Source organism: Neofelis nebulosa, chromosome 7, assembly GCF_028018385.1.
Source record: "Neofelis nebulosa isolate mNeoNeb1 chromosome 7, mNeoNeb1.pri, whole genome shotgun sequence".
Lineage (NCBI taxonomy): Eukaryota > Metazoa > Chordata > Mammalia > Carnivora > Felidae > Neofelis > Neofelis nebulosa.
The window spans coordinates 82578188-82599668 of record NC_080788.1 but is presented as its reverse complement, the minus strand read 5'-3'; the positions used below and the strand labels follow the sequence as shown (position 1 = coordinate 82599668).

Below are 21481 nucleotides of genomic sequence, written 5' to 3'. Positions count from 1 at the left end.
TAAGGGGATGTGTGTTCTTTTTTTTATATCCTTCAACAACTTTCTGTACAGAATTTAAGTGTTTAGCAGGTTATTAGCTAATGCTTACTGAACTGAAACATGAGACGACAATTACTCAAGTCCAGCTTACACAATGAAAATAATTTTTAGGAAAATTAAGTTGCACTAAAGTGCTCCAGCCTTGCTTGGAAAAAAAAAATATTATGGATCACTTATATAAAGTTAGCTTTGGAGTGAGCTAAGACATATACTGTGCATATATACACACAAATCCATAAAATACAGCTGTGGTCCAACACTGTTTCTGTAAAATTTCACTGTAAACTATGTTTATCTTTTTAAGATCACAGGTATAGAAACTAAACATTTAAGTGATAAATTAAAAAATTAAAAATTATTTACAGACCTAAAAACTTCTAAAATAGAATTTCTTCAATTTTCTTAGAGTTCAAATATCCTAATACATGAATCTAAAAACTAAAGCAATGTTATATGAAAGTACAAGGAAATTCTAAAATAGCTCTAAAGATTAAAATAGCGCAAACTACCGTGAGTTAAGTCAACTGAAAGCAGATTATAAATACGACCCAAAGCCAATGCACCACTTCAATAGAAGTGAGGACAAGACTGACACCAAATGAAAAGAGGTACATTATACAAAAGGCTGAGTAGAAGCAAATTTATGAACCATTGCAAGTGAAGAAGAGAACCTAGGCCCATGTTTCTCTGTGGAATAATAACAAAAATTAAAGACAAATTACTGTATTTAGTGATTTTAAGATGTGGTGAATGTAAATACCACCATTACTTTATGTATCTTTAAAAAAGAAACAATAAAATCCTATATTAATTATAATATCAATTAACATTGGATATTAGATTCAGTAAAATTCTTATCTTCCTGAACTTCCTGAACTTAGGATGGGGTTATATCCTGCTCAACCCATTGTAAGTTGAAAATACATATCATTAAACCAAAAAACCACTTAATATACTTCACACGTCGAACATCATAGCTTAGCCTATCCTACCTCAAATGCTCTCAAAACACATTAGTCTACAGTTGGGCAAAATCACATAACACAAAGACTATGCTATTAGTAAGTGATGAATATTCTGAAATGTACTGAATACTGCACTGAAAGTGAAAAACAGAATGATTTTGTGGGCAAAGAATGGTTGTTTACCCCTCATGACTGCATGGCTGAATGGAGCTGCAGCTTGCTACCATTGCCCAGCATCACAAGAATATCGTACTACATCTCACTAGCCCAGGAAAAGACCAAAATTCAAAATTCTAAGTATGGTTTCTATTGAATGTGCTACTGCTTTTGCACTATCATAAAATAGTAGCTGAAAAATAGCTGAAAAATCTTAGTTGGAACCATCCTAAGTCAAGGACCATGTGTATAATTAAGTGACTATGTAAGACAAATCATGTATGAGAAACATTTAATTCAAGGAATATTATTACTAAACTAACTGAAATCAGGTAATGTGCTAAAATTTCAGAACATAAATACAATTTTGGTATATTCCTTCCTCACAGTGCTCATAGTTAAGAAATTAACACTAAAATAACTATAGTAATAATAAATATCGAGTCATTTAAGTCTTTGGAATTCAATTGTTGAACATTTTTACCCTAAAGAAATGACCTAGGGGTGCCTGGGTGGCTCAGTAGGTTAAATGTCTGACTTCAGCTCAGGTTATCTCACAGTTCGTGGGTTTGGGCCCCACATCAGGCTCTGTGCTGACAGCTCAGAACCTGGAGCCTGCTTCAGATTCTAGGTCTCCTTCTCTCTCTGCCCCTCCCCGTGCTCACTTGCATGCTCTCTCTCTCAAAAATAAAACATTTAAAAAAGAAAATAATCGAAAAAGAACAATCTTTCATGCAAATTGGCCCCTGCAATAAAAAATGATAGCAAAATTAAAAACCTAGAAGCCTAGCCACCCAGTTTTAAAACAATTTGTTAAATGGAAAACAATGTAATAAGTAAAGGTATTAACTGAAATACTATGGAGCAATATGGAAAAATACAACTAAGTGAAAAAAATAAAAAAGCACATATACACTACTACTGCAACTAAATAAAAATTAGGAATAATGGGGAAATATAAAGAAAACTATTGAGATAGATGTTGAAAACCTAAGTGTTTGCTCATAGATTGTATATTAAATAATAGTACTGCACCATCATCAAATTTCCTCATTTTGGTATCTGTACTGTTACTATTTAAGAGAATGTTCTTGTTCTTACAAAATGAAGTATTTAATGGTAGAAAGAGTCCAACATCTCCAATTTAATCTCAAAGGGCTCAAAACAATAAACCTCAATACACACACACACACCAAATAGATCAAGGAAGCAGGACAAAATGCTTCCTGAGGGTAAATCTCAGTAAAGAATATACAAAAGCTTTTATCCTTCCTGCAACTATTCTCCAAGTTGAAATTATAATAAAAAGTTACCGGGGCACCTGGGTGGCTCGGTCGGTTGAGCGTCCGACTTCAGCTCGGGTCATGATCTCACAGTCTGTGAGTTCGAGCCCCGTGTCAGGCTTTGTGCTTACAGCTCAGAGCCCCGGGGCCTGTTTCAGATTCTGTGTCTCCCTCTCTCTCTAACCCTCCCCCGTTCACGCTCTGTCTCTCTCTGTCTTAAAAATAAACATTAAAAAAAAAAAAAATTAAAAAAAAAAAAAAGTTACCAAAACAACTAAGTAAACTTATGATCAAAAATAGAAAAATAACACACATATACACAAAAGCAATTTAAAATGGAAAGGCTGTAAATGCTTTATTTTTGTTAATATGCATTAAGTAGTTTTAATAACATAAGAAAAAATGCTGAAGTCTTTTGGTGGGGATAAAATGTATAGTAAAAACTAGTGATTAATAGCTGACTATGAAAGATCGTTAGCTAGTAGCATGTGTTGTGAGTACCTGCAGTAAATATGTACTAAGATGATGGACATACATAACTGATGAAAAAATTATCAACATGGACAATGAAAGCCTGCTGAAAGACTATCTTAAAACCATAAAAAATCTGAAGAAAGTTTATGCACACTCAAGAGTCAAAGAGTACTGGAAGTAAAGGTGCTAAGGTACCACTGTGATAAAGATCTAATTAAAATTATTAATTATAACTTTAATAGCATACATATTTAAGCTTTTAATGCTTAATACCATCAGGTAAATTAATATCTACTGAAAATGGATACTGTATTGCTATTTGGTCAGAACGTTACAATTCAAACTTCAGAAACCTTTCTGCATGTCTTTAGGCAGGACACCACCATCCACAAAGAAGCTTCCTGGAACTGTAAATTCCAAAATTGCGAATAATTTCCAATATTACAAATTATTAATTATATTTTAGTATCTTTGATACTGGTAGGTCAAATTAATTTTGCAAAACTGCTAGGTCAAGAAGGCAAAAAGATAAGTGGGATACGTAAAAACAAAAAAAAGAGCAAAATCACTTTATATCTCCGTTTCTAAAAGGAAAATAAGCATATTCACCTAGAATAATTACACTGAAGAATTCAAACTTCTACACTAAAGACACAAGTAAAAAATAATGCAATTTAAAAAGTAATGAAAATAATTCACCCTCACAAAATACTAAAAACATTAAAAAGAGCTAATTATTTACCGAACGACCTAATGCAGCCTAAGTTCTCAATATTCGTTACCTTAAAAAATACGTATTTTAAAAGGCAAAACAAACATCTTCATAAACATTATTACTGTTCAGTAAAGTTTTATAAGTTAAACTTACCTTTTTATCTTCTTTTACTTTGTGGGTTTTCTTCTTCATTTTCTTATCATCTAATTCCTGGTCTGAAGTGATTGCAGGATTATCAATACCACCTTTCCAAGTTTCAACAGGAGAAAGAAGTGGATCTTCTTCACTTCCACGATGTCTTCCTTTTCTTTTTGTTTTAGAAGTGGTGAAAGCCTCATCATCACTTGCATCTGAATGTGTTCTTCTATAGTACGACTTGGCTTTACTAAACAGGGTTTTAGATTTATATTTGTATTTTGAAGGCCTCCTTTCCCCATGACTTTTTGAGGTTCTATCAGAAAATCCATTTTCTTCATCTCCTTGGGTGTTATTTACAAATGAGTTTCGAATTTTAATAATGCGAGTCTGACTATCATCTGGGACAACATATATCTCATCAGAATAGCCCTTCTGTTTGAAAATTGTGTCAATGGGTTCCGCATAGTTATCTGAAGGATCCATATCTTCAGGATGTGCCAAAGGTACCCGGGAAGTCTGTTTTCTTGGATTTTTACCAATACCAGCTTCAATTGTTTTTAGGAGGTTTGGATCCAGTTTTTTCACATTTGTCTTAGGTACAACTGGTTTAGGTTTAATAGGTGGAGGCACTTTATGGTTGCGTTCATGGTCATGACAGTTTGGGGTGCTATGAATAGGATATTCATTTCCTTCTAAATCTAATCTGTATCTGGAACGGTCACTAGGTGTTGGAAGCAACTGTACATCATCACCAATCGGACTATAAGGAGGTGGTGCTTCTGTATCATCATCTGAATCAGGGTAGTTGTTATAGGGGAAACAGTCTCTGGGAGATGGTAGAAAAACATCCTCACTTTGATGGGTTGATTCCCTTGTATTATCAGATAAATAGGAATTTTCTATCATATTTTTTTTCTCTAGAACATCACTGAAAAACAGTGTAAAGACCTCAGTTTGTCGATGATATTGAGATAAAGAATACAGTGCTGTAAACTTAGCAGTGATCTCGGTTGCAATGTGTTCTCCTTCAGTCATTAACTCCTTGATAGCCTCATTTTCAAAAAAATCTGCTTGGCTGTCAGTAACTGCCACCAGCTGTACAGGAATGGTGTCTTGAACTTCTGATAGAAATGCTCGAAGCATTCCCATTGACGCTTTCCGTTTGGCAGAATAAACTAATATATACCCATGAACTAGTTCATCTTTCCTTACCCCAATTGAAGAATGGTATGATAATATTGTGATCTGTATTCGCCTCCTTTTTTCACCAATGATTTTATCAAGCATTAGGGAATTATTCTGTCCAGCTTGAGCAGCACTACAAGAATGAGAATCAAGGAAGGGTGAAAGAATAAGATCCACACTAAAGGGATCACCACACATGGCACACATGACAATTCTCAAGTCAGCTTCTGATACATCCTTACTGGTGGGAACTGGGCTCACCACATCTAAATTATGCTTAACTGATTCTAATACTCCTCTTAGAGCTTGCTTTATTTGGGTTTCATTAAATTTACGAGGATATGTACCAGGAGGTACATCTACAAAAGGACATTGTAACTTGTTTGCCAACTGTTGCCCTTGGTGCCTGAGAATTGGTAGATTCTTACTCATGGAATCTCTCTGATTAGCCAGAATTAATGTAAATGGAAGATTTGCCATGTATTTATCTTTTCTGATCTGAGAAGCTTCAGTTCTTATTTTTCCAATAAATTCCCCAATAAAATTCAGTGACTCAATGGAATTAAATACACAGAAGCACCCATGTGGTTTAAAGGCAGCAGTCCACAATTGACTTAAGAAGTAAGGCGACTTGGCATCAACTGGCCGAAGATCAAGTTCATAAATTTTTCCATCTAAGGCATACTCATCATCAGTGGATTGTGTTCTTATCTCATTTGTTAGTTCTTGGGCAAGGCCATCCTTCCCTAAAATGAAAAGGTTAACTTTATCTATATTGGTACTATCATGATACAACCGTAAGCGGCCATGATCCAACTGCAAAAGACTACTGGCAAGTAATTGCTCTACTTTAATGTCTGTACAATTTTGGCCACTAAGACAGGTTTCTTTAGTGGGGTGATAAACAAACCCTATGTGCTTAAGTAGAAGAGATTCCCTATCAGGTGCAAGTTTCTGTAAAGCTTTATATCTAGGTTCTTCACTCAAAACTGTATGAATTTCACTCATTTTATCTGAACTAGGTGTCGCATTAAGATCTAAATCATAAAAAAGTTCAGAGTGCTCAAAAAGCATTTCCTGAAACTCTTCTTTGGCTTTTTCAACTATTTCTCGCTGATGCCTACCATACACCTCTTTGCTATCAGCCTCTGTGATGTACTTGAAGGCTTCATCCTCCATAACAAAGCACATAACTTCTTCCCACGGCTGCCCAGGTGAAATGAACTGAATTTTTTCCAAAGTCTTTTTGAATTTTTCCTTCATTTCTACCCTTCTTTTCTCTGATATTAGATGTTGTACATGGTTCTGATAGACTTTCTCAGCTTCTAAAGTGCTCAGGAGGTCAAATGGGATTCGTCTATCATTAATTTTGTCTATATGGTCAGTTTCATCCCAAGGTGTTTTTTCTAGCACCACAAAACATAACTGAAAGTCTGCTCTCTTTTCCAATAACTTCAAAGCTTCTGACCAATTCAAATGTTCAATCTCTTCTAAGTTTGGCAAAAGAGTATTAAAAGCTCTTGGTAAAGTATTTATATATTCTTCTCTCCTTTTTCTTATGTGTTCTTGTTTAAGTTGTTCTATATGTTTTGAGAATGTATTTCTGGCCTTTCTTGTTCCCTCTAAGTTGATGTATTCTTCATAATCAGGATGATTTTTTAATTTATTACTAACAGTTTTCCAAGTTGCATGATAATCTCTCACAGTCTGCACAAGTTTTTCAAACTTATCTGTTGCTGTGACAACAAGTTGTCGCTGTGTTTTGTAAGCATCCAGATAGGGAATAATTTTAGGTTTGCCACGAGTTTTATCCAACATTTGTACCAGTGCAGTGAAACATGTCTCGATGTTGACATTAAATCGTGCTGATGTTTCCACTACAAGAAGGTTCTTTTTGTTTGAAGCAAATGCCTGAACTTCTCTAAGATAATGATCCACGCACTCATCACATTTAGTTGCTGCTATTATTACAGGCTTTTTTGATTTTGATAGTTGGACAAAAAGATTATTCACAAATTTAAGTTGATCATCAAACTTCCTATTGCATCCCTGACTCACATCAATGCACAGTAAAAACCCATCTACATTGAGCTTCCCTTCGGGCATTTGCTTCTGTTCAAAGTCTTGTTCCAAGCCCAGCTGATCAGTGCAAATGTACATTAGTTTTTCTGCTGACTGCAATTTAGAGGCAGCTGCACGTTTTATATATGGTTGCAAATTCGTACTCCGATGAGGCAAGAAAGTCTGGTCATCAATGAACTCTGTTTGTTCAATGACATGAATTTTGCATTCTACTCCATCTTCACCATTTTGTGTTATGTCACCCCAGTACAAAAAGTGATCATTGTTTACTACTCGTCCTCCAAAGTCAATGGTGCTAAGCACAGAAGTATGCTCTGGGTAATATTCATCTGCTTTTGAGCGTACAAATCTATTGCACAAACAAGACTTTCCAACTCCACAGTTACCTTTGTCTTTTTCAGTCCCAGAGAGTCCAACTACACTGATCGTATAGGATGGGGGGCGAGGCTCTTTGTTTTTTGCCATCATAACTCTCTTCTCATGTCTCTACATTCATAAAGATAACCAGATATACTTCTCATTCTGAAAATAAAATCATCTCAAAATACAGATCTGAAAGTTCAGAACTATATTTGGTTCTTTGTACTTCCCTCATTTCTATGCAGAAAGGTCTTCAAGATCATAACGATCATCTTCCTAGAAAGAAGAGAAAAAGGACAAAACTTAATCAGGAATTACATATTAAATTATATACATACTACAGATGTTCGTAACAAAGCACTATGGATATTAATGTTACATGTATTTTAGGTTTGAAACCACCATTAAACACTGCTTATGATTTACCATTATAAATGCAACCGGACTTCAAAATTTAAGAGAAATCTAATAATTAAAATAATTACATACAAAATTTAATGTTTCACAAGCTTTAAACTAAGCCCCTACTGACCAAATGTGCGTTTTGTCTCTATTCCTTCCTAGAAGTTTAAAGAAACAACTAGTCCTTTCCCCTCCCTCAATTTTCCTGCCTTCTGTGACTGGAGGTACGTTTGCTGATAACTAAAGCAACTAGTTGCCTTAACAACTCCCTCACAACTTTCAAAACAACCTGCTTTCTATTACATTATTCCCCAAAACTTGTTCCCTAAAATGGAATTTCATACAAATTAAGCAAGATGTTAGAATTAAATAAAATTTTTCATAAAGTTTCAACACGCTCCTGCGAAATCTATAAAATTTTATGCCCAAAAACAAATTTAAAATATTCACACACTTCAATAGGTAAGTAGAAATGGACAGTTAATACAAATACTGAGAGTATTTAACCAGACCAAAGTTTCTCAAACTATCAAAGCGAAGGATCAATTTTTATTTCATATCTGCACGTTCAATTTTGCAAAATGCAATAAATGCAGTTTTTTTAAAAATCCAAGCCCCAATTATTAGATTGAAGAGACATAACATCACTGTCAAATTATTTCTAAATGTTCTTGATTTCTGTATTTATTTCCTCTAAGAGTAGCTACAAAAAGCTCATGGACCACATTTTAAGTAGCACTAAGCTAAAGAATTTGGAGATTATATATTTGAGATAATCTTTTACAAGTATTTGATACACTAGCAACATTAAATAACCTGGAAGAACTACATGCAATTTAGTTTAGGTTATTTATGTGGAAGCAATGAATCAGTCTTTTAGAATAATCTTATTTATAGATTCCTCATTCTTTTGAGGTTGAATTAAAAGCAATATATCATTTGGACATCAACATATGTGAAAATTATCTTCAGTTCAAACAAAATAAAGAACATAGAGAAAAAATACAGAGGTATGAAAAGAACCACCACTTGCCCCAAATACCTGGCTTCTACACTGACCTCAAATGCAAGTAAACATTTATTCAAAATATACTGTACATTTATTTACTATACTAATAACTAATGAGTAACAGAAATTATAATTCAGAATTATGACTAACATTTCTGGTAAAATAATATTAAAAAGTAAAATTTCAGATTTTTGTATTCGTGTACTTTATTCTATTAGCCTCAACTATAAATACTAGCATCTGCCATATGACAAAGCATTTACTAGATTCACTTTCCTAATAAAATAATCCTATGTAGAAAAAGCAACACAAATAGTTAAAGTTATTTCAAATCTATTTGAGTTTATGACAACAGTAAAACCAAAACTGCTTTGATACATGTTTTCCCCATCTATAAAATGGGGCTGTGTATCTATACAAATTTAAGAAGTAAATCATTTTTTTAAATGTTAAGCACCTAGCCAACAAAGGGTTTAATAAGCACTAGTTCGGTTTATTAATTTGATTCTTAGAACCAGTGAAACTGTCAAGGATTTTTTCAAAAAAATGATCTGGTCAGACTTGTGACTTAAAAAAATTTATCTGGCAGCAATGTATATGATAACTAGAAGTAAGAGAAATTGGGGCAGCCCCTCCAATCCTATTAACGCTTTTTCATTAATAAACCTTTTAAAAAATCTTAATCTGGTCAAATTGGGTATTTACACCTAGCACAAGTTTAACTTTCTTTACCTAAACTGTGTAAAAGAATATTTGTATTTACTGGTAAGAAAACACAGTGAATGAACTGGATAACAACATTATATACAGTGATAAAAAGGCAAAAGGAAATTAGTTTGGGAAAACAACACAATGATCCCATAACTAACAATTAAGAAAAAAAATCGAAAACAAGGAATAGAATCCTTTCGTCTTACTAGAAAAGCAGAAAACTGCAGACAATACTATTTAAAATGTACATCAAAAGAAAACCTACCTAGTGATTACTTTGGGGAATTTTCATGTTCAACAGCATAAACACTAGCACTACATATGGCTCTTTATTAAACAAACATCTATTCTGAAAACTAAGCAATTCAAAGCATGTTAAGACTGTCCCCTGCCTTCCAGTTTAAGAGACACAAAGTTAACAGAAAAGTAACAGTACATTGTCATATGAACCTAAGTATTATAGAAAATTCTCAACTACAAACCTAATCCCTTGCCTTAACAGTCACTATTCATTCCTCATATATGCTTACCCAAACATTAAAAGACAGACACGTTTCTGCTCTCCTACAGCATGTACCTCAAAACACTGAGGTAGCTTTCTGTCTTAAGCTATAGAGTGTAAGCAGAAATGAAAACACTCTTATCGTAGAATGTATTTTAAAAGTTTCACAGGGACATCTGGGTGGCTCAGTTGGCTGAGCGTCCAACTTCAGCTCAGGTCATGATCTCGCAATTAACAAGTTCGAGCCTTGTATGAGGCTCACTGCTATCAGCATAGAACCAATTTGGATCCTCTGTCCCCTTCTCTCTGCCCCCCTACCTGAGCTCTCCCTCTCAAAAATAAAGAAACATTAAAAATAAAAACTTCAGAAAGAAAAGGGTCTTAAAATTAAAAGAAGATGAGTGAAGGCATGAAGTTACCACCCTTTCACAGGTCAGTGAAAAATGGAAAGCTTCCTATCTAATGAGAAATAAAACTATTATATCAAATTTTATAATGAGGCTTCTACACATCCTAATAAATTTGATAGTGGCAGGCTTTGAATCATGAATATTAAAGTTTAAATTAGAAATAAGGTAGCTCTACATGACATTCATGGTTTTCACACCAAATTCACAGTAAACTATCAATTAGACACTTAAGTAACATCCATGTTCTTCTTTCAAGAAGGCTACCTGGTGGTATTATGAAGTCAGCTGCAGAGCTTATGTCATGAGTCACCATAGTGATTTTCAAACAATGATGGAAAATTCTTTCACCTACAGGTAGGAAAGAAGAATACCAGGCAAATAGTTGCTCTCTCCCTCCAAATCTCTCATCAAAGCAGTGCACTCTTCATCTAATTTAGAAGTTAAGCTTCTGACTTCAGCTCAGGTCATGATCTCACGGTTCGTGGTTCATGCTGACAGCTCAGAGTCTGGAGACTGCTGTGGATTCTGTGTCTCCCTGGCTCTCTGCACCCCCCCCCCCCACTCACTCACATTCTCCCCCCCTCTCTCCCTCTCTCAAAAAAAATGAATAAATGTTAAAAAATAAAATAAAATATAGTAATAAAAAATGTTTTCAGATTTTAAAAAAGTTTGGGAAACCATAGACTAGGGGAAAAAAAACAAAACTGTCACCTGTCATCCAAAACATTTTGCTATTTGTTTAGGTGAGTATGGTATTACCACCTCATGGGAGAAAGATAGCTTTCATGAGGTTGACTGTAATAGGTGATAAGGGCATTTAATTTCAGACACCTGGATAGTATATACTTACATGAATTACCTTCTGGCCCTCAACATCCAGGTCAAAATTCCTGTCCATTAACCAACTGAGGCAGTTTTTCTTCTGTGCTTAAAAAAAAAAAAAAAAAAAAATCCTTTCTTTTTTTGTGTGCTCCCAGTAATAAACTAATGGCTAATATATATATGCAGATTACTCAATTTAATTTGAAAATTCCTTTCAGATATGTGTAATGGTAATATCTGATAATGTTGATTCCTACATCTTTCTGATTTTTGGTGTGACTTTCTTTCATATAACTTGTTCTCATTTTCTCATATTTTTACCCATGAAGGAACCAAGACAAAAGTAGCAATGACCTACTCAAAGCAATCCAGTTAAAATGAGTCTCTGGATGACCCATCTTTATTTTCTTAAGCAGGACTACTACTTTTTATGTTTGCAATGCAGTTTCTTTCTCATTCTGCCTTTAAGTTTACCTTATAACCATTTCAAGGAAATGTTTAGATTAAGTATCTTCAAAGAAATTAACGAAAAATGTTTAACTTCAGTGGAGCTACAGGTGATGAGAGAGTTGGAGGGAGAGAGCAACTATTTGCCTAATATTCTTCTTGAGTGGTCCCTACAATTGTTTCAGAAATGAAGCGATCTATACAACTAAGTTTTCAAAGATATTTTACTAAGTCATTCAAACACAACTTGTTCCTCTTTATCGAGTTTTAATAACATGAAGTGGCTTTCCATGAAAAACAAAAACAAAAGTTTTTTTTTTTTAATTTTTTTTTTCAACGTTTTTAAATTTATTTTTGGGACAGAGAGAGACAGAGCATGAACGGGGGAGGGGCAGAGAGAGAGCGAGACACAGAATCGGAAACAGGCTCCAGGCTCCGAGCCATCAGCCCAGAGCCTGACGCGGGGCTCGAACTCACGGACCGCGAGATCGTAACCTGGCTGAAGTCGGACGCTTAACCGACTGCGCCACCCAGGCGCCCCTAAAAGCTTTTTAAGTTCTACAAGGAATCTAGGAAACTGAAAAAAATAAATTCTTAGTAATTCTGGATTTAAACTAAAACTTTGTTTTCTATCTTCTCACAGAACTTCTGCATTCATAGATAAAAGGTGTGATATCTTAATTATTTTATACTTTTAAGTTATTACACCGTGTCAGGAAATTCCTGTTGGTCCTATCTTCATAATATATCTAGAATTTATCACTTTTCATTACATTTAGTGCTCTAATCTGACCCATCCACCATCATATCTGGCCCTAGATTATTCCAAGGCTTCCCAATTAATCTTCGTGCTTCCACTCCTGCTCCCCTTCCCCTATCACTATCAGAGCAGCCAGAGTTTCTTTTAAAACGTAAGTCAGAGCTTCCCATTCTTAGGTCCGAAAACCTCCAGTGGCTCCTAAAAGTCAAATCCTTTCTATGGCATAAGATCTGCCTTCTCCAAACCTATCTTATTCTTTGACCTACTCTCATATATTCTCCCACACTCATTCTGCTCTAGACACACTGAGGAACACTAACACGGTTTCTTAACATGCTAAGCATGCCTCTGCCTTTACACTTACTTTTCCTAATAACTTCCAAAGTCCACCTTGCCTCCTAATTTACTTGCAACTTATTTACTTGTCATTAGACTCTATCCCTCTCTCCACACCTACTCCAGATTTAACAAAGATCCACAAAGGCATAAATCTTTATTTCATCAATATATTCCACAAGGCTCCAACAGTGCCTCCTACTTAGTACTCAATAAATGCATGAATGCTAATAAATATTAAAATCAAAATGTTCTCAATTCTTTGGTCAAAAAAAGAGGAAAGCACATTTGTTTACTGAATAAGCACTGTAATATATTAATCTAAAGCTATTAATGGAAGAAATGCACATATATTTCAAGATTCCAAAAACAGTCAAAACTTAAGCCACCAGAAAAAAGACTATGATCTATAATACATTTAGCCCCAATTTTTGAAACTTTTAGAATCAGAAATATTGTAAGAAAGTACATTTTCCAGAACTAAACAGAAGGATCTTTGTAATTACATGCTCCAGCTTCTTTAAGTCAAACAAAGTTATCTCTTACATAATCAAATATTTGAGAAAAGACAGATCGGAGCCCGAAGACTGTCATATATTTCACAGTCTCAGGTGATGTAACCTAGCTTAATAAAAGTTATCAACTGATTTACTAAAGATGAATATGGTACAATATTGATACAGTATTACTTAATTCTTATTCTCAGTAACAAATTTATTAATTAACAAATTTATTATTAGCGAAAAACTAGAAGAGGAAATGAAAAAGCCATTTTAACATATACGATAGTTAAGTCATTAAACAATGTAATACTTGTAGAAGAGTCAATTATATTCCACAACATTTTCTTTGACCAAGTATTCTACCACATAAGCACATAATCTTAAGGTTGAAAGGAACACTAAAGACATCATTCCAATGAATTGGTCTTTACACAAGATTATAATCAAGTGAATGAAAAGAGAATCTATTAAAAATTTCAACAATTTATGTAGTGACTAAATAACCTGGAAGCATATCCTGGTTAGGATTTAGGATTAAACTACGTTAGAATGGAGATTTTGTTGCTGTTGTTTTCACCACATTCCCAACACCCTAAACAGTGCCTGACACAAACTGGCTGTTCAAATATTTGATGAGTAATTGGGCCAGTCTCCAAACTCAGATCCTAAACCACTGAAGTTGTATTTGTAGTCAAAATTAACAAAAATTGCACAATGCTATGGGCCCTAAGTCTATTAGTATAGCATAATATTCTAATATAAAAAGTCCAGATTTGTCCAAGACCAACAGTTTGCTGGTTAACACAAATTAGGCAAGTCTGAAGGCTCAATGGAAGTATTTCCAGGAGGGTCCAAGTAGGCAGTACTCTGGAGCTCCCGCCCCAAGCCCTACTCAGTAAAGATAATTCTGTTTTCATTCATTTTTATCTTTTGATATTTCAAATATTTATTCTTTGAAAAAAGTTTCACTGCATAAAATATTTGAAAACCAATGACCTAAAATATTTCCAAACAGAATTACTGCCTACCCTATTATTTAATCAACACTTTCCTCTAACAACATGCTATGTCCCACACCTTGGTATGAAAGTTATTCTAAACTCTTTCTAGACCATTTCCTCACTCCGGTGAAAACAGAAGAACCAAAGGTCGCCTGATTTATATCAACCTATGTAAACAATCCATTAAGAATTTACTGTGGTTACCACTATCTGCTCAGCTTTATGTCAGAAGTTTTGAGGGTACAAAGGTATATGCAGGAAAGTCCACTAAGCTGGCACTATGAAAATGTTCACCTCCCTTCCAGAGTCTGAGTCTTCTCGCTTTGGAGAAAACAGAGAAGTGAAGGGAAGGGCATGATTTCACATTCAAAATTATAATGCTATACCAGAGGGAAATCATTATTTTCATGATACAAACTACATTAAATAAGGCTTAACAATTTTAATTTTCTCCGTGATGGGAACATTAAGAGGCTAATCTCAGAAAGATGTATAGACTAAAAAGAAGGTATATACTGGGGGGGGGGGGGAGGCTTAAAAGTACCTCCTCCACTATTTTTAAAGAAACTTTACAGCACCATAACTGAGAAGACAAAGACAATGTGCTACACCATGGAATTGGTAAGTGCAACAGGAATTCAAAAAAAATGAAAGATCAGTGCAAGTTGGAATAGATCAGGGTTTGGAAAACTTTTTCTGCACAAGGCCAAACAGTAAATATTTTAGGCTTTGCATCCATACGGTGTCTGTTAGAACAATCCAACTCTGTGGTCACAGAGCAAAAACAGCCATTGACCATACTTCAATGAATGACCATGGTTGTGTCTGAGAACTAAAATTTGAATTTCATGTAACTTTAACATATCACACATATTATTCTTTTAACTGTTTTCTTAACCATTTCAAAATGTAAAAAGGCATTATACAGAAGCAAAAGACCAGATCTGGTCCAAGGGTCATAACTTGGAAACTCCTGGAATAGATTAAGTTTCAGAGTAGAGAAAGGACTGGAGGCAAGTCTGAAAAATAGACTGGATTTGAATTTTAAAAAGAAGTAATTCTAGGTGTGTGATTAGGGTGGAGTGGTTGAGCATAGCTGTCATGATGAAAAGTAGACTTATTTCTTATTTCACTTATTTCTAAAGATAAAAGGTACAACAATAAGAAGGTCTTCAAGGGCAAGCAGGAGTTAAACCTTGTAATAAGCAATAAGAAGCCATTATAAACTAGCAGTGGAATACAAAATTAGATTTGCTGAGGCACAAAGCCCAAGAGATGGACAAATACTGGAGACTTGAAACACCTGAACTATCACAGAAATGAAAAGAGCAATCCAAGAAAAAAGAATTTGGTGACTGGCTGCTAATGATAATAAAGACAAATGAGTCAATGTTTCTTAATGAAAAACCCAGTTTCAGCAACAGACGGTAGTATCACTTGAGTTTCAGGTGACAGTATTTCTGAAGAAAAATGAAAATAAAGAAATAAGGCAACATCAAGATTAGCAACATAAATTTGAAGATCATAACCTTAAGAAAATTATGTAAGAGATCATTTAATTTACTACTCTTATAAAAAACATCTAAGTAATTAGTCAACAAAGAAGAGTAGCAAATCTGGATTTTTCAAAGCTCAGATCATATAGGAATGTTAATTTTCCACTAGTTCTATAAACTGTCAACCAAAATAAAAGTAAGTAAATAAAAAGAGCTATTATTTGGCTTTGAAAAGTTAAGTATGGAAAGAAACAAAATTTTGGATCAGGAAGAACACATGATAAACGGGAAGAAAACTAACAAACTATCAGAACCAACGTACAACTTCTTTCAAGGCTGCTGGTAATGCCAAATACAGCAAAGAGGATAAACAGTAACACAAAAATTGTTTCTTTCCCCCATCACTCCTTCTATTAAAGGAGTGATCTATCTAACCTATTAACTTTTCCCCACATCTTTCAGTTTTTCTCAAAAGGTACAAACTGATGCTCTTACATTTTTACCTTATATTTTCCTCTCACCTGCCAACCTATCCTCACTTCCCTGTGCTTTTGGTCTACAAGGTCATTAACTTATCTAATTGTTTTTTCCTTACTTATTCCAATCCTCTTCAATTTCCAAATCTTATCTTTTTAATCTAATTCCTTTACACTGATTTTTAAATCAGTATGTCCTGCCTTCTATATGGTTCCTTCTACTCTATGTTGAGCTGGCATCTAACCATTGCTAAATTGTCCAGCTCTCTTTCCACCAAAGCTATAAGCTCTTTTAAGGGAGTAATATTTTATATTTCCTTGTATCATTTACAGTGCTATAGCTGCTCAATAAAATATTGTTCAGGAATAAAATATGCTAAATCTAATATGAAGCTAGAAAAATGAAAACTCACTTTTACCATTAACTCTTCATGATGAAAGCTGTAGAATCTAACCAAGAGACACATACGGGTCATATTTTAACCTTAAAATTATAAATTTATTCATAACTCTTATTCCCAAGTAATAGTTCTAAGGAGTCCAACACAAAGACATGACCAAACATTAATAATCTACTTTTACTGCAAATCTAAGTATTGTGGACAGGCAACCTCCAAAATACAGGGAAAAAAAAAAAAAAAAATCAACCTTGCTTACCATCTCAAACTTCTATTTGCAGTTAACATATCCAAATTCAAATGATTAATTCTTCTGTAAACGATTCCCAAAGAGACCGATAGAAATAGTTGTTCTCTTTTCTGCATCTCTTAGTACTTGTACGTATTTACTCCTTTATAGTTACTACCTTGTCAACTAAAGCTCAAGCTACACAATCTCTAATTCATCTTGGTATCCTCAAGGCCAGGCGCACAGCAAATGCTAAATAAAGATAATATGAATTAATGAATAACAAATCAAAGGCCTTCTTTTACACATAGACTTCTTTTTTCAAAGGAATTTTCATATTTAAGTACAATAGATTTACCAAAAATAGAAGTGACTGTGGTTTGGGAGGGTGGGTTGTCAAAGGAGGTCTCATGCCATCCAGGAAAAATCTGTAAGGGGTTCAAGTACCAGAGTTTTAAAACCAATTGAGTTAAAGTTCATACTTAATATTTTTAGCACTGAACTTTTAAAATTTCTAATATGGTTTTTCCTGGTTTGATAAAATGATTAACTACAACCTGCATTTAAACAAATAGAAGCTTGCTTACTCAAGTCACCATATGATGAATGACTTTATCAAGGTTTCTTCACCATTCTTAGAAAACCAAATTTTCTTGGTGTACTTTATATGTATTTTACAAACATTTTTTAGAAACATCGATACTACTAAAGCAGAACACGTGAGTCAATTATATTCTCTGCATACCTTCTTGTGTGCGAAGAAAAAAATCATGGGTCTTACAGCTCTAATACTTTTTAAAATTTCTAAGGAACCTGAAGTTGCAACAAATGAAACTTACTCTGTAGCTATCAAGAAAATTTGTACTATGCCATTTCATACTTAAGTGAGGAATACTAAAGGCAACACTTACCTGAAGTCCTGCTAATGTTGAAAAAGCTTAGTAGTCTTCCTGAGACATAACTTTTCCTTCAGTATTAAAAAAATGAGTTAAAAACTATTATTCTAAGCTGTACCACAACTTCCAAAAAAGGAATGCAAACACAGTATTTTACTCCTTAAAAAAAATATATTAATTTTCAAGGTCAAAATAATTTATTTTCTCCAAAAGGGTTAAGTGTACTAACTCTGCTTTACAACAGAAAAAAAAAAAAAAAAAAAAGTGGGGCTTAAAACATTTTACAGATGTGACAGAATTAAGATATTAATTTTGGAATACATTTTTTAAATTGCTAAAGTGGGGCACCTGGGTGGCTCAGTCGGCTGAGCATCCGACTCTTGATTTCGGCTCAGGTCACGACCCAGGGTCGTGGCATGGAGTCCCAAGTCTGGCTTTGAGTTTAGTGTGAAGCCTGCTTATGACTTTCTCTCTCTCCCTCTGCCCCTCTCCTCCGCTTGCACACTCTCCTTAAAAACAAAACAAAACAAAAAACCCTAAAGTAATTTAAATGGGAGTGGGGTACTAAAAAATGACAAACATATCAGAATTCTGCAACAATTCTTTCTTATAGCAAAGTATAACTGATCCATTCCCCAATGCTCTTATAACTAACATATACAAAGAATGGTAAAATAATATATGCTAAGGTGGATTAAAAAAATGTAGCCTACACATGACAACCAAATCAATTGTCATCTAGTCATCTGTGTCCTTCTGACTAAAGACTGCTTTAAGTCAGTCAGATCAATAGTGCTATTTCTTGAAAGTTAAATACATAGGTATACACAGATTTTCAATCATGTACGTTTAGTCTCATAAAGTGCTCCAAGGCCTGTGCAAGTTTTTTGGTGATCCACACTTAACACTCTCTTCCTCTGCTCTACTACACATATGGGAAATGTGGGTCAATTTGAAAGAGCCAAAAATGAGAAAGCAATTTAAAATGGAAATAAAACCTTAATTTGGCAACTGTCTAGTAGCAGGTTACCTATATGGTACATATATCTAAAAATACTCATTAAGAATACTGTTTTATCATAGTGAAGTCAAGTGAAATTGACAGTAAAACATCTCCAAAACACATTTTACTAATATATCTTAACCAAATATTTTTCCAAATGTTGCATCTGGATCAAATTTTTGTGAAAAGAACCATTTTAAACGAAGATTTTGAGAAATATTTCCAGAAGTGAATACAAATGAATTCAATGCAAATAACTCCTCTGGCCCCCCACCCCCGCCATATACTTTGAAACTGAGTACTGATTTTGGGTGTTTTAGGTGAAGCCGGCAAACCCCTCACTCACACACACACACACACACACACACACACACACACACACACACACCTGTAGAAGGCAGCATAAGCAAATACCAGTAAATACAACGACGTATTCCACCGTTTTACAACTGAGTATTTTTAAAAAATGACATCGTTTCCTATCACAAAGAAAAAGGCAAATTATATTTAGGAATTTAAACTTAAAAACGGGCGTACGTAGGTCTATTTTGGTCGAGACTTAAAACACTTAAAATTCCCATTTATTAAGCATGAGCCAAAACTGGATTTCTATCGTATGGCAAAAGTATAATCGTCTCCCTACAACTTTGTCGGAATTTTACCAAACGTCCCAATAGTTTGCCTTTACTTCCGAGCACCTTTCGGCGTCAGCTACACCCACAGCCTCCACCTCACTTGCATTTCTAATAACGCTCAAGAGGGAGGGTGTGAGGGAGTGAGTATTTATGTGTGGATAAGTGCGCGCGCGCTCCCGCGCGGTTCCCCACCCCCACCCCGATACTTTTCTTTAGTGGAAACAGAGGAAGAACCTAAAGGTTATTCTAGCAAACACTCAATATCAAAGCCTCAAGCCGGACGCAGTCAACCCAGAAGACTCCCGTGTTTTGGTTGCGCAGTGCAACTTCTCACACCCTTGCCCGAGCTTTCGCAGCAGATGGGAAATTGGTGAACAGAACCCAGGGAGGAGTGGGGGAGATCGGGGAAAAGTGAAAGGGCCGATCCCCCTGAAAAGCGCTTAAGTTTGCAATGAAGATTGTGTCTCCGTGAATATGCGCCCACCACCCCCCCCCCCGCTCCCCCTTCCAGGTGGAACTCGTTAACAGCAGCAACCCAGCCAACAGACACCGCCACCTTCCCTCCCCACGTACCATCGGAGAGCAGGGCAAGTGAGGGCGGCGGGCGAGAGCGGACGCCTGGCGGGGCCGGCGCGATCCCCGGCCACAACCAGGCCTCCGGCGACCCCGGCCGCGTCACCTGTGGAGAAAGCGCCCCCTCCCCCGGCCTCTCTGCCCTTCACGCCGACCGTATCCACCCCCGCGGCAACCGCTCCCCGCTCGGCCTGCGAGGACCGAGCGCGGCGCCAGGCTCCCCTCCGTGGCTGCGGGGCCCCAGCGCCTTGAACTGGTTACAACCGGCGGCGGCGACCGAGCGGGGCAGCCGGTGGCGGGAGGGTCCCGGTCGGGGAGGGGGCGAGCGGGCAGGCCCGGAGGGGCTGAGATGGCAAGGTCCTACCTAACACCGTGGGTCTCCTCCGTCTCCTCCTCAACGGCAGCGGCCCCGGCGGTGGCGGCGGCAGCGACATTCCTGGGGAGCGCTCCCGCCGCCGCCGCCTCCTCCTCCACTCTCAGCTCGCCTCTCTTCCCCGGCGCGCTCACCCAGCGCCGCGTCCCCTCAGCCACCTCCCCCCGCCCTCCCCAACACACACGCCCCGAAACCTTAAGCCCTACAGCTCCCGCTGCCGGGTAACCCACCCTCCCTCCCTCCCTCCCGCCACCAGCGGCGGCCCCGTCCCTCCCCCCTTCCCCAGTGCCCGCCGCCGCGCCGGGCTCAGTAATGGCGGCCACTCGGGCTCCCTCGCGCTGACGGATCTCTCTCCCTCTCTCCCGAACTTTACCTCAGCATCTCTCCCGGCGCGCACCGCCGGAACGCACGCGCGCGCGCGCAGCCACACACCCGGCCGGGGGCGGAGCGGCGGCGCAGCCTCGACGGGGCGCGCGCGCGCGCGTACCCGCACCGCCCTCCCCACAATTCCCCGCCCCCGCCGCCCTCACCTCGCGGCGCCTCCCGCGCCGCGCGCCCGGCTGGGCCCCGCCCCTGCCCTCGTCTCCGGGGAGCCTGGGAAGGCGCGAGCGCTTGGGCCGGAGGGAGGGGAGCAAGCGCGGGGCCGCGTCCTCGCTCGCGTCCGGGCTCCTCGATTGGCTTCTGCCCCTCCCCCTTCTTCCTCCGCCTCTCCCACCCATTGGTTCCCTCTCCTACTCCATTCCTTCTCACCTTTTCCCTTTTACCCATTGGCGTGGGTATTTTTCCTCCGCTTTCCCCTTTCTCCGTATTCTCCTCCTCCGTCCCATCCTCCACGCTTTAGAAGCTGCAGACCATGCAGCCCTGAGCGCGGTAGTCTCCGAACCTTCCCTGCGTTCTCCCTTTCCTTCTGTTCCGGTTTCTGGCTGAAACTGGGAGCAAACCACAGTACTGCAAAAGAACCTGATACCGTGTTAGCCGTTGCAAAATATCGCACGGGCACTGAAAGATTTTCGGTAAATTCCCCTACGGTCTCAGAGCATTAAAGAACTGAAGAGAGGAAAATATGCGCCCTAACACGTTGGCGGGGACCTGCTCGCATGG

The 21481-nt window shown here is 37.2% G+C and overlaps 1 protein-coding gene across 3 annotated transcripts in view; it reads right to left on the bottom strand.

Annotated features, from left to right (window-relative positions):
- Nucleotides 1–20863, bottom strand: part of ARHGAP5 (Rho GTPase activating protein 5) — an 80867-nt gene extending 60004 nt beyond the window's left edge. For 2 of the 3 annotated variants that reach the window (XM_058738767.1, XM_058738769.1), the window contains exons 1-2: nucleotides 20372–20485; nucleotides 3786–7673 (exon numbers count right to left, since the gene is read on the bottom strand). In XM_058738767.1, coding sequence (XP_058594750.1) covers nucleotides 3786–7505 — 3720 coding nt within the window. In that variant the 5' untranslated portion in view covers nucleotides 7506–7673; nucleotides 20372–20485. Of the gene's footprint in view, nucleotides 1–3785; nucleotides 7674–20371; nucleotides 20486–20753 lie in introns of those variants that run through there. The other variant, XM_058738768.1, reaches the window with a different exon arrangement.
- Between the last annotated feature and the right edge of the window lie 618 nt (nucleotides 20864–21481).